Source organism: Corvus brachyrhynchos, unplaced genomic scaffold (assembly GCF_000691975.1).
Source record: "Corvus brachyrhynchos isolate BGI_N302 unplaced genomic scaffold, ASM69197v1 scaffold14, whole genome shotgun sequence".
Classification (NCBI taxonomy): domain Eukaryota; kingdom Metazoa; phylum Chordata; class Aves; order Passeriformes; family Corvidae; genus Corvus; species Corvus brachyrhynchos.
Window position 1 is genome coordinate 18,236,956 of NW_008239110.1, and position 14,498 is coordinate 18,251,453.

Below are 14,498 nucleotides of genomic sequence, written 5' to 3' on the forward strand. Positions count from 1 at the left end.
AGAGGCTGCTCCATAAGCAGCATCTGGCTCTTTGGCAGATTTGGCAAGCACTTCTGCTAATGGGTTTGGATTTGCCCAGGGGTCTTTTATGTGGTTACATTGCAGATGGTCTGTCTGTTCTATCTTCTCCTTTTGAATACTTTTATTAAAAAAACTAAACTGATAAAGTTCTTTATGAGTCTCACAAGATGCCTGTGCAGGCTCCTTTCTGTTAGTCATCGCAAAGCTTTCCATATATTCTAATGTGTGTCTTGAGTTTTGTTGGCAATTCTGGACTTAGTTCTCCAGTTTAGCTTCCAAGTGATGTAATTTACTGTGATCTGAGTTAATATTATTGTCAAATTTCTCTGGGAATTTCTTAATGTCACTTGTAGAGCAGAAGTAACTTTACCTCCCCTTGAAGCATGAAATATACTTGCCTTCCACTAGCCATCCACCTTTGAAAATATAAGTTCAAATCCGGATTTGGTTAAATGTGAAAATTAGCAAGATGGTCTCAATCTAATTCATAGGGGATTTGTGTCTGCCATTTAAGAGAGGCCCAGGACTGAAGCAGCAAGTCTGTGGGAAGGTATGTTTGGCAGAGCTATGGAGAAAGGCATATGCAGTGCCCAAATAAATAAAGCAATTCCACAGATCAACTTTTTAACAGAATTATTTATTGTATGGCGCAAGCGCAGAAGAGGGCAGAGAGGGAGAACATCCTGTTTGATGAATTCCATTTAAGTTCTGTTTCAATTTACAACTAAATCTCTGTCACTTTAATTTTTAAGGGTTTTGGGATTTTATTTGCTTTTCAGTGTAGAAGTAATTGGCAGGTGACTAGACATAAGATCATGCTTTATTCCTATGTTATTTCAGGCTTATGTCTTATTTTCCTTCTAATTATGTAGATTAAATTAAATAGAAAATAAACCCCTGTGCTCTCAAAGATGTAGTGCTTTTCATGACTTTCTCAAAATAGTACCAGAGAAGAACATTCATCCCTCTTAGCATTTCATTATTATACCATGTTTCCCAACAGCAATACTTTAGCATTTGCTGAGAAACAAGAATAATTGTATCATAAAAAGCAATCATATTGTTATGAACACCTCGCACCCTGCCCTGTCTCGCAAACCAGGTTCTTGGGGAACCAGTGGGGAACCTGTGCTAAATGCAGTAAAGTTGCGGTCTTACATCTGCAACGTGGACGTGGGTGGACTTAAAAACCAACAGCACTGCAGGGCTTGTTTCCTGCCACCTTGTTTTTCTCTCAGTACTTGGACAGAAGTGGATATTTAATGATTTTAAAAGGCTAAGCATTATGTCAGAAGTCTTGTTGGGATCCAATCATTTGGTGTAAACCGTGTTTTGATCAGAGGGAGATATAAATGAGGGTTACCAGCAGACAGGCTGGTTCCCAGGGCTGCTCTGTGTGTGCTGAGGCAGTGAGGGCTGGAGCGGTGGCTCTGCTGGCGCCCCACTCCTATGACTCTGGCCAGGCAGGCAGGCATGCCCTGGCCTGGTGGCTGGGTTATCTGCATGCAGGCTGAGCTGGAACTGGAGGTGTTACAGATTTGCAGCTGCTACCTGCCCCTTCTTGTGGCCCCAGGGGATAATTCAGGGAAGGGGAACTGTGCCCCAGAGCTCTCAGCGACGCGTATTTATTAAGTCTTAGAAAAGTCACCTACTTCACCCCAGATGAAAAAGGTGTGTATGCTTTAAGTTTCAAATTATAAAATAACTTGGGGAAATCAAACAGTAAAGCAAAATGAAGTGTAGTCATTTTATATCAATTGTAAAGAACAGCCAGCATTGGTGCATTTATCAGAGCATCATCCTTTTCTTGCTCAGAATACCAGAATTTGTTTTGAGTGTAATTAGTTATGGAAAGTTCTTTCAGATTCTTCCAGGCAATAAGGTCACCCTGGGCAAAATGACAAGGGATATGTGCAACACACCTAGTGTACCTTGCCATCCAGAATGGATGTGCTCAGCTATACCTTACAGCAGTGATCAGATGCTGAAGCAGTTAAGGCATCAGGCAGTCAGCAAGTTGCATATATTTGTTTTATATTCTAAACCAAACTCATTGTTGGGACTGCGATTAGAGAACAGAAATAATTGCTTTTGACACAAACTCTTTTGGAGCCAAACATAATGTGCTCCACATGAGGTAAACTACAGAATATTTGTCTTGGGAGCCAAGATTCAGATCAGGTTTAACTTACAAGGGGAACTTCACTGTTAAAAGTGAGATGTGTTAATGTTTCCCACGTTAGGACTGCTTGCCAGTAACTCTCTGCATTTTATATTTACCAAGAGAAGATTCAGAATGTTTGCATTAAAATATGAATAGAGAATGAAAATACAAGCTTTTGGCAACTCCTGTATTCTGCCTAGTCTGTCATCATAACTCGTCCTTTCTGGAAGCTGATGAAGTTCTTGCAATGCCCCTGTACTGGTGGCTAAAGAAATTACATTGAAATGAGGTATGGTCACTCTTAATACAGCACACCTGAAAGAGCTTCTTTCCCTTTTTACTGCTGAAGAAGAACCATGTTACAATAACTAGTTTGAAATACAACAGACATCTCAATTTAGGGTGAGTCAGACACAGCCTTCCCCTTGCTCTTTTTTTAATGAAAATATGAGCTCACACTTACATCATGCAGTCCAGGTTACGCTGAAGCCAACAGCAAAATTCCCAGCCCTTCATCCCTGATTTCCCAATTTTAGATTTGCTTAAATATTGTCTGACATGAATAGAGTTGACATTATTATATTTAAATTCATAATAATTTCACTGCAGTAAGCAGTGTCATTTTGAAGGCTGTGTTTTACAATGGATATATTAGCAACAGGCTAGTAATTGGCAGAGCTGGTCATCTCCACATTCCTCTCTATATATGAGAAACAGGTTTTGTTTCTCAAATCAAACTCAAAACCACCAAAGACTGTGAGATTCTTCAGTCACTGGGTTTGTTACCTTAGGTCCAGCCAGATCATCTGTCACAGATGTAGAAGGGATGCTGAAATTTCCAGCAGATTTTTCAGATGTGACTCTGAGCAGTTGTTCTGCAGAAGTGGTGGCAGAAGTGGGGGGAAGGCCACAGGCTTGCTGTTTGCATTCCAACCATCTCCACAGAAGTGTTTGTTATTTGTTTATGACACAGCACATCATGTTGTCAGAACCACATCATTTGCAAGTGCCCGTCACATCTGGAAGTGATCAGAAGCTGTTGGGTGAAGTACTCTTTGAAAATGCGGCCCTGTGGTCCAAAGACTTGCATTTAGATCTTATGTATCTGTAAACTGGTAGTTTATATTTCATGTAATTTGGATACTTGACAAGCTCCCCATGGAACAGTGGTGTCATATTCATTTTTGGTTTATTTAAATACTCACATAAGGACTTCAAAACCCACTTCAGTATTTTTTTTTTCTTTTTTTTAAGTAGCAGGTGCCTGTGTACCTTTATGTGTTTTCTGTTCACATGCCCAGGCTTGGGATGGACCAGCCTCAGCCTGTACATGTAGTAAGAGAATTGACCACCCAGCCCTTCTGTCTGCCATTCCTTCAGTCCCTGGTCCTTGACACTTATAGTTTAGATGCTGTCTCTCTGGCTCCTGGACTGGTTTTCTCCAACCAGCTGCCTTTTTCCACAAGAAGATGGGAATTATCTATTCAGACACCACATTACTTCTTTCCAGATACTTCCTCCAGTGACTGGAGTGTAAACCACGAGCTAAAATTGCATCCCATCAAAACTGTGGCTGTCACATAGTCCAGAAAAGAGATCTCAAAGGCTGGGATCCAGCTGGCCGAAAGGTATTGCTCTGCACAGCTTTGCTTTTTGTGTGTGCATCAGTTTATTATATCACAGTGTAACAGTTTCCCATATAAAACTATCATTTGCCTTCATCAACTCAAACCAATCTTAAACTTCAGAGTGGAGAGAAAAGGTGGAAGAGAAGCATATGGACAAAAAGTGCCTCCCATTACTTACCTTTTCAGTGTCAGCCTGCTTATTTCCCTACTCTGAATCTGTGTTTTGTAATTGAACAACCTCCTTAGAATAGAGAGGGTGGCCTGGAAGTTTATGCTGGGGCAAATAACTTAGTATGTTCCACTGATTTGTCTTGATTTTTATTTATTTATTTTAATCCTTGTTGGCTTTGGACAAGTCAGCTACATGTCCAACAGGAAAATCCAGAAATGGCTCCTAGATATTATTCTATGTTTTATCCAAAAGTGTGGAAATCCAAATTAATTTTACATTGTCTTTTAATTGTGACAGGGAAATGACATTCATTCCCAATAAAAGTGAAAGCAGTGATAAATTAATGTAATGTGGATTTGTGGCTGACTGAACTGCACTACAATAGACTGTTTTCTGTGGTTTTCTGGAAACCACATGAAATGACATTAAACTGAAATAAAATGTGTCAGTCAATCAGAAAGAAGGAAAACCATGCAGTTACTGACCTTTAAGCAAAGAGTAGTTTTCAGCAATTATATAGCACAACAATCTAGCCTGTCTAAACTCATTGGTGTGTTTAATCATCATGAGAGCAAACCTAAACTTTTCACTTCCAGGCACAAGAACACCAGTTTTTCTTTCTGGCAAAAATAAACTTGAATTTGTAAGCAATTATCTTTCACAGTATTTATTCATATCTTCTCATCTGAGTCACAAAGAACAAATACATATATCCCTTTCAGTAAAAAAATAATATCTTATTATTATAGCAGTAGCCATATACTAGATTAACAAAAGCTTCAGCCTTTGGCAGTTGTTCATGCAGTGAGAAAAGAGAGAAGCATAGATTTAATAAAGACAAAAAATATCTACACCTAATTGTTAGGAAGCACAGAGAAGCTCAAGGTGACAGGGTCAAAAAAGGGAGGGTGATAGCAAAAGCTTAACTGGGGAAATGGGCATGGGGGGAGAGGAAGAAGCTGCAGCACTGTTAAAATAGATGTCCTTTTTTCTAGCTGTGAATGGTGTGAGGGGGCAAGCTACAGTGACGGCCTTTGTCACCAAACCTGCTTGCCCACGTTCTCGGCTGAGCCCTCTGCCTCAAGTGCATCCCAGGCACTAACACTGTCTGCCTGTCAGACAGCTCTGTCTGCAAGAGGGTTTTTTCTCCTGGTATTAGAGCTTGAATAGTCAAGAGGACAATAGGCAGGAAAGAAAAACTGAAAAGCAATCACAACCTGTGCCCCTTTATGCCCCAAAGAATTATCTAAGGAGTCCCATCCTCTGTAAGACAAGCAGTTTATTTGGGATCGAAAAAGCTGTTAAACAAAATCAGGCACTTCTGAATTTTCCTCAAATGATTGTTCCTTTGTACTAGAAGGACCTTCTCCATGGTGCAGTTATTGCAATATCTGGGTATGGGTTCTTTCCCTGTGAGCTTGAACTCATGTGCTGGGAAGCTGCATGGTGATATTCCATATCCATTGTATTAAATAGTCCATAGAGAGTCTACTACAGTCCTTACTTTATACTTACAGTTTTGCAAAGTTCTACCTTGTGATATTTTTATTACCTATGTGGTATTCCTTAACATGGTAGTAAAACTTGGATGTTCTAATTATTTGTTTCACTAAGGTTGCCTCTCTTCGATACCCTCTGTCGGACTTTGGTTGTAGATTGACAGAAGTATTTTTATTTTTGGAATACCAATGTGACTTTGCTTTTGCCTCTTTCCACTACTTTTTTGATATGAATGCTGACACTGTACTTGCAAACACACAAGAAACAGAAATTATACAGCTGTAATCTACTTCCTATCCCCAAACGGTTGCAAAAAGTTTAGCACTTGTTTTCTCTACTGTTAAAAAATAAAAAGTAATAAAATAAAACTCTGAGGAGCATTTGCTGGTTTTATCAATATAACATGACATTATTTTACTGTTTCTTAGCACTGTATCGCTTTACAAGTTAAGCAAGGAGGCCTCAAGGAGAGTGGGAAGGAGGTCTTGCTAGTGTCCAGTCCTATTATTTGTTTTTAACTCTGGCAAGCTCCCAGAAATTGTGTGTTGGAGGGGCAGCTTTTGCGATATTGTGCCTAGAATAGCAAAAGTTCTGTTTTTTGGCCGTCTACAAAGCTTAAGAAGATCTATAGGTGGGCTTGATGAGCCAGGGAAAACAAGAGAGGTAGTCATCTCAATGGAACAAACTTACCTCATTGGTTTTGCACTTCCTTCCTTACCTTTTACAGTGACAAAATAAAAAATTACAAAGGCTGTCAAATACAGTGTAAAAGCACCTGGAAAAGAAAATACTAGCTTGTATTTTGGGGTTGGTGAAATGACTGGAAATGTTACTCCTTTGAGGAATTTTCTTCAGCTCTGTGTTGTGTTGTACTATGTCAGAGATCTTCCGTGGAAAGGTGTTGGGAAGTTTTCTCTTGTGCATACATTTAGACACATGTCCATGTGTATATTGAGGACCAAAGAATTATTATAAGACTGGATGTATCTGTGTGTTGGTGTACCTGTATTTGTATACAACTGTATATTCCTTGGAAACTTGTTCATCATCCAGAATCCCTCTCTCTTCACCTTTCTTAGTGTCCACTGTAGTCTTTGAAAGGGTTGGTGTAACTTCTTTTTAATTGCATTATTTACAGTCCTTGCACGCAAGAGTAAACATGAAAAACATCTGGCTTAATTATGAATGTAATGTATAAATGCAGTTTTAAAAAAACCAAACAAAACAAAAATCCAAAACAGAAGAAAGCCCTTTATAAATATGGTGTTCTCTAAATTATTGATTGTTTTAAACTTTGTCACAGATTTTATGTAGATCGAACAAATGACATTTGTGTTTGCGCATCCATTTTGATTGTTTTCATCAGAATAAAGGCTTGTGTAAGCTAGTTCAGACTGTGTATGAAAGAGAGGTGAGCTCACTAGTCCTGTTCAGGACATGGCTGAAAGATCTGCCTAAAAAAATTTATGTGGGAAATGGAAAAAGAAATTACTCCACTTGTCTTCAAAACAGTGCAGTAGGTCTGAGAGCTGAGCTGATACAAGTAGGAAGCAGAGTTAGCTGAGTTTGAACAGTTCTCTTATCCAACTTTCCTATTGCACTAGAAGTTGATTTTAAACAAAGAGAAATTCCATGTTTGTTTCATTTCAGAACAAGGTAGCTGCTATTTAACTGGACAAGACCCCAGGTTTCTGTGAGAAAGTATGGACTGTTTAAGAACTGGGGTTATGATGGGAGGGATACAAGAAAAGCAGGGGGAAACTAACCTAACAACAATAATAATAATAGAAGTAATAATAATAACAGCAGCAATAAAAATAATAATGTACATTTTTGCCACAATGAAGTTTAGTGAGATTCTGCTAAAGGAACGTATGTGGCAAATTTCCTATCAAATACTTTAAAATACTTTAAAAATTTTTGTTATGATTATTTATAAACTAAATTAAATTATTCAATTTTAAGTAGCCTCCATCTAGTCCTTCTTTCAGTTCTGCTGTAATTTGGATTTGCTTCAAATTCTGCACAGAATTGGTATTTGTAAAATGTCCAGTTAGGCTGGCATTTGAAGTACTTTGTTTTCATGTTAGAATATTTATTCCTTTATAAATCTTTGATAAATTATTTCATACTTTTGGTCTTGTTGGTAAAAAAGTTTGAACTGGATTATGTAGCAAAAAGGTTACATTTTAAAACATCATGTCTTTCAAGAAAATTATGTAAATATGTTCTACTTGTAGAATTAGTAAATAATCAAGCTAGTTACAAGCTGTGGAAGGACCCAGCTCTTAGGCCACCTTCATAATAGTTAAACTGGAAATTCAGATGGATAACAGAGTTATAACAACCCAGATTTTCTGAAAATAAATTTTATCTCTGCTGAAAAAATGCAGTGCACAAATGGACATGTGATTGTAACGAAGGGGGAAAATAGAAGAGGAATTTTAAAAACACAATCATAGAAGCAAGGCTTAAGCTTCTTACCTTTAAAACAACACAAGTGAAAGCTATACAGAAGTACAGAGATGCAGTTGTCACGTGGGGCAATCATTAGTCCTAGTTACACCTTCCTGTGCAAGGTTGGGTTATGGTGCTGGGCTGTGCACTCTGGTGGTCTGGGGTAGGACACAAGTTCTGTTCATCCACACTTGTAAAGATGGGACAGAAGAGGGTGGAATTTGCCTCTTTGGATGCTGTTCCTTAATCCACTTCTGAGCATAGGCTAACCCTTGAAAAGATACAACTCCAAGCCAGGCAACAGGATATGCTCTAATGGGGAAGGCTCAGAATTCCCACACAGATATATTTTTGATTCAAACCGTCCTCAGTTGGGTAGGGCTGTCCACAGGTTGGAGTTAAAGCCCACTGAGATCTGGGAGACAGTTCTGTGAAATGGGATATTTTAGAGAGTTTTCTAGTAAGCCTCTGAAATGATCCACTAAGCACATGCAAATACCAACTTTCAAAGACTTTAAGCACAACCAAAGCAGAATAAAAGACAAATCTGGCTTGCCAGGTTTCAGGTTTTTGCTCAGAAGCTGGGAATAATGCAAACCTTCTTCAAACAATCAAGATATAATTAAAACATCTTCTTACCAAGCAATCAATTTTCTGTCAAAATGTATCTTTTTATACAATGTAGAATTTTACTTAATTATTCTAAAAAGCAGTCTGAGACGTCACAGGAGGGGGAAAACTAAAGCTCAGTTATGTGCCTGGCAGAGAAACAAAATATGTAAAATAAAATTGTACAGTGTAGTTTTTTAAGCACCTTTAACAATAAACTTTATTCCATCTAAATTGGAACGCACCGCATTTACTAGAAAGCAGTTTTTAATAAATAGCTGCATGAACTTAGAAGTATTAATTACTCCTTCAGAGATTTCTTTTAAAATTTTTTTAGTGCAGGAAAGCACATACTGAACCTGAACCTGCTTCTGATTAAGTCAGTGAAAGCAGGACTCTGATAAACATTTAGTTTGACGAAATGAATTCAAGATGTTGGAATTATTTCATCCATTTTACTAAGCATTTTTCCTGAATCCTCCATTCACTGAAAGATAAGATTTTAGTAAGCCTGTAGCATCTTCCTGAGAATTTTTTAGGCTAGAGGTAAACTAAATGCATCCAGAAAAGTTAATTGAATAATATGTGTCACACGGAATGTAACGTGCACTTCTGTAAATAAATCACACAGGGATATGTAAAAGTAATCCCTGTACTTGTTCACACAGGATGGAGCACCCAGGATAACACAATGCATGCACATGGTTTTGTGAAACTTTTTATTGGTTTGGATATCCTTTTTATTCTTAATAGACTACCAATAAGTGCAAGATGTTTTTTACTTGTGCAGAAAAGCTATCTATTTGTGAATGCACTACTTTTAAAATAATTTTAGTTAATTAACTTGCCATGTCTGTGAACTGGGATGCCGTTTGTTATACAAAATAAATTAGGGCGATAAAAATACTTCTCTGCACAGAATGTTTCATGCTAGTTTGAAACAAAGAGTATTCCTTTTACAACATTTGATTGTTTATATTCTTTGCCAAGAAAATGAGACTTAGTGGACCTCATTTTCTGATTAAAAAAATCTGATTTGATTAAGAAAACCTGATTCATTTGACTGTGAAAAGTGTTTAAAATGGATACTTCTTAAATACACTAGGTAGGTGAGCCAGTGATTTTGCTTATGAAATTTGCATCTTTGGGAATGATACATGCTTGTCTGAAAAGAAATTATTGCAACTTTCATGCTAACCAAGGGAAAAAAGAACACGTGTAAACTTTCTAACCTGGAACTGCCCATTAGGCATCTGTGTGCTCATCATACTTCAACAGGAAATCATGATATTTAAAACTGCCAAGTGAACACGTGGGGAGCATTACGCTGTGTATGCAATGAAACACGCATTGTTTATTTTGTGTAGCATTCTTCTGCTCCCTTAAATACATACAAGATGGAAACTCATAGACTTTTTTTAACCTTTAGCTGCTATCCTTGGACAGAAACTGCTAAACAAGACCTGGCAGACTTGTAAACAACTTGAGTTCATTTCATCTAACACTGATCATATTTCCAGTAGACAATAAATATAACGCGCTGCTGACAGATGTGCAGAAATGTATATACAATTAGATGAAGAAATTTTGTTCAACACAGTTCAAGTCGCAATTTATGCCTTTGCATTTCCTTGAATATGGCTGTAAAATTCTTACCTGCTGATGCATGGCCTCCAGCAACATCAGGTTTTTCCTGCTCATCCAGAGTGCTGCTGGGGAGGCTCTTCCAGTGACTTAGCAGTGCATCTCATGGTTGACTCAGGTATTTACTTGAGTAAATGATATTCTTTGCTTCCTGTGGCTTCGGGTAAGGCCTTCATTAATTTTCTCAGTTGAGATGTAGTATCTTCTACATTTCCTTGTATATATTCAAGACATGAAAGGTCTGAATCTGTATCTTGGGTTAAATGAATGTTATGTGAGGGCATAAAGCATCCAGGAGATCAGCGGAATTAGGAGCACAAAATGCCAGATAATTTCATTTTCTGGAGGGGAAAAAAAACCAGTTTCAGACAGCAGACCCATATTTGATGGAAAGGTAATGTAGTTTTGTTTGTTTGCTTTTCCACAGAGGAGGATGTGTGGAGCACAGAAGATAGGCAGTTTCAAAGTGAAACTTGAAATAAATACTTAAGATGTTGGGTGTCACCTTAACAATTTGTCATTGATTGTCCTGGTCATAATATGAATACCTGGGAGCTGTCGTCTTAACTGAACCATTCCAACTGTTCATCTCTTTCCTCACCGTCTCAGCCTTCTACAATCTAATGGGGCTTTTACAGCCCTGTAAGACTATCTTTCTGTTGGCCTTTGGACTATACATATGGTAAATCGTTCTCCTGTTACAGATGGGCTGGCAACTTTGCTTATATACAGCAAAATTGTTTCTCTGGGGAAAAAAAATTCCTGTGTCATTAATATATAAATGAAGCAAGGAATAGGCGAGCACGCACTGCAAATTGGATTGCAATTACCGGTCTAAGAAATGCTCCTTGTCTGCTCTGTCTTTGTCTGAGAAAGGCAGATCTGTTGTCACTGCATGAAAGACATCTACAGGCCCGCAGTGTAACTGTGATGCTGGAATTCATTGCAGTCTAAATCTGCTTGACATTTTGCAAGCTTCCCAGAAATTATGCAGAAGAAAATAAATATCAAGTGATCCAAGAAGAATATACACATATTTAGGAGTAAAGAATATTCCAGATGTACATGAAAGTTCTGTTTGTTCACTCGTATGGTCTGTTCCTGTGATTTAGTGTGGATGCAGTGACTGCTGGTGGTTGGAATACAGATAATGAGAGGCAGAAGTTCCTGTTTTGGCTTTCTATGTAACGCCTGACTTTTTACCTAATTTCTGTATTTTCTTCTAAGAAATACCTGTGTACCTGAATTTGTTCATTTATCTCTCCATCTGTCCACCCACATATGTACGCTACCTCATGCAGAGTTTCTGTAGTGTGTTTCAGTGGCAGTTTCATAAGCCTGTGTCACTTCATAATACCTAAACAAGAAGTGAAAAATAGTGGCACTGTTGCTGTTACCTACTTTCCTAGGTTTGGTGAAAAACAAAGATGTCAAAGGAACCTGTACTTATTTGTTAATCTGGCTGCCTTTCACACTCTCCATATTAAAACAACAAAAAAAAATTTATTACAGAAAAAGCAGTTTATTTTAGATAGTATCACAATGCATTAATACTGTCACCTTGGTTTTTAACAGGTCTATGGAAATGCAGGATCTAGCAAGTCCTCATAATCTTGTTGGAAGTAGTGATGCACCAGGTAGTTCCAAACTGGATAAATCTAATCTCAGTAGCACATCAGTCACAACAAATGGAACAGGAGGTAAGTATAAGACACAGCTGGCACGTAGAAAATTTGGCTAGTTTTTAGTCATATGCATTTTTACCATAATTTCCAGAATTACCATATACCCATTTATAAATCCAGCAGGAATTTGAAACATTGGCAGTCATACAAGAGTAAATTTCTAATTCCTACATCACTTCTTTGATTTGCACCAACTGAAATAAGAGGCAGAACTGAAACAAGGTTCATAGATGAAATAAGGAGAATTTTTGAATGGTTGCTTTCAACACAGTGTTAAATGTTTTCTCATGCCTGTTGGTAGCTTATGAAATAAATTGAATTTTCTGTGTCATACTTCCTTGATGAGTAGTGATTTACATTTACACCCTGAGCTACATGCATTTAGGTTAAATTAAAATCACTGTCAAGAGAAGTACATCAAAATTACACTTATGTAACTTTTTTTTGCTGATCAGTTCCATTTCTTGGGAGGCAACGAAAGTTTGTAATAAAGGGATCTTTGGATTTCCGTCAGCAGTAGCTGGTCATTACTGCTGTAGGTGATACTGCAGGGACAGCACTGCCATGCAGCTACAACACAGATATTCCAATGCTTTCAGAAAATCGGTTCTGCCGTAGCTGAATTGGAGCAGTGGGAGACAGGGTGCCACATTCTGAGGTGCAGTCCATGAGAGTGACACCGTGGATATGAGTCAAATTAGAGTTTCTTTTTTAGAGTTTATACATTGCTGTCTATTTTAGCAGTTGGCACTAAGAAATTTTTTTTTCTTTGTTCTTTCTGGCCACAAGGTAGAGCATTTAATCACTTACCCTGTTTAAATAAAAGTCTATCAATGTCAATAAAAATTAGATGTGCCTGTGAGGGTAACTGAGCTCACAAAGAAGGGCTGAACCCTATTTTTAAATAGAATCCTTACTCCACAAAGAGAAAACTTCAAGCATGCTATTGAAGAGCAGTAGTAACTGTTCTTCAATAGGTGCCTCTATATTATACAATGTGCATAAATAAACCAGTTAAAATAATACCCATAAAAACAATGCAGTTCCGTTAAGAGACTCGACCTAAAGTGTTGAAACACTGATTTTGATAAATGAAGACTGTTCATTTACGCTGAACAGACATTGGGAGAATGAACTGTTGTACCATTCCTGTTCTCAGGAGACAACATGACTGTGTTAAATACTGCAGACTGGTTGCTGAGTTGCAGTACTCCCTCCTCTGCAACAAGTATGAGGGACCCTGGTACAGTGCATGCGTGTGGTGTGTCTCCATGACTGCTGTGTGACGTTCTCTGCGTTTGCTCTGGTCTTTTGTTATGCAGTTTGAATGTTCTCATGGGGTTCCCCCCGACCCCTGCGCCTTTTTTCCCTATCCTCTCTCAAAGGCTTTTCCCACAGCCAGAAAACTGTTAGGAAGTTGCAACAAGTAGTTATCTTACAATGCTTTGAAAGTCATTTGATGAGCAAGGAGAATTTAACTCGCTTATAATTAGCTTAGCTGTCTACATGCTTTGAGTGGCTGGGATTGTCTCATGGTGTTCAGCATTGCTGGGAATTGCCAGTAGTCAGCATTGGTGGAAATCAGACCAATGGAATTTTCACAGAATGCCCATTTGCTTTTCTTTTATTTTTAAGCAGAGCATTTCTTGATTACTTGAGCGCAAGTCAAGGATGTCAGTATTGTTCTTACTCCTACTATGACTTTCACTATTAATCAAAGCTTATGTCTGATTTGCTGCCACATGTAACTTGCCACTTTACAAAATTTTGGTAAAATTTTCCAAGCTGTTGTTTTCATTTTTGGGTTTTCTGACATGTATTATGAATTTTCATAAGTTGTAAGGATCAATAATAACTCTATATGTGACATTGTTACAGATTAATCATAAGTGTAACTCTTATGGGATTAATCATAAGTGTAAACATGCACAACCATGTTTCTCTACAAGTCGTTATATGGGTGCTTAAGTTGTGCAGGTTTGGACTAAAGTTAGGAAGATTTCAAAAGCTTGCCTTTTTAAAAAATGCCTCAGAATTAGCTTGCCATTTGTAAAACACATATGCAAAGAAAATTTACAAAAAACCCAAAACTTGAGCACAAAAGATCATTTGCACTAGAATAACTCGTTCCATGTGAATGCTCGTGCTCAGTTACAAGAATTTAAGTTTAAGGAAGGACTGAGATAACTTAGTCTGTCACCTCATTTAACTGTTCAGCATGTTGAGGTAAATATGGAAGGTAACAATTTAAGTCCTCATTATTAGTAGTGAGGAAATACAATGTGTTACTTGAATTAAATCTGATTTTCCATAGGCAGTAGAATGTTTAGAATTGTGCTTCTAGTTGAATATATTCCCAGGAAAACTCTGTGACAAGCTGTGTGGTTTATTGTTTTACATGAGCTTTTAAAATCAGATTTGTTTGCTATAACATCTGTTGCACTTGCTTGTCGTCCTTCATGCATGATATTAGCACTGCTTGCCCCTAAAACTCTGCGTTCATTTTCAGTCCTTAACATAGAGGGATGCTTTAGAGAAAAAAAGAACAAAACAGGGCAGCAGAGTAGCAGTCATTTTGGTCTGCTACATCCTTTCATCAAGTAAAGAAGGTATTTTGT

The 14,498-nt window shown here is 37.8% G+C and overlaps 1 protein-coding gene across 12 annotated transcripts in view; it reads left to right on the forward strand.

The window, feature by feature from the left end:
- Nucleotides 1-14,498, forward strand: part of EYA4 (EYA transcriptional coactivator and phosphatase 4) — a 144,551-nt gene that overhangs the window by 83,841 nt on the left and 46,212 nt on the right. For 7 of the 12 annotated variants that reach the window (XM_017739764.1, XM_017739766.1, XM_017739768.1 and 4 more), the window contains exon 4: nucleotides 11,771-11,895. In XM_017739764.1, coding sequence (XP_017595253.1) covers nucleotides 11,771-11,895 — 125 coding nt within the window. Of the gene's footprint in view, nucleotides 1-11,770; nucleotides 11,896-13,039; nucleotides 13,109-14,498 lie in introns of all 12 variants that reach the window. The other 5 variants (XM_017739759.1, XM_017739762.1, XM_017739761.1 and 2 more) reach the window with 1 other exon arrangement.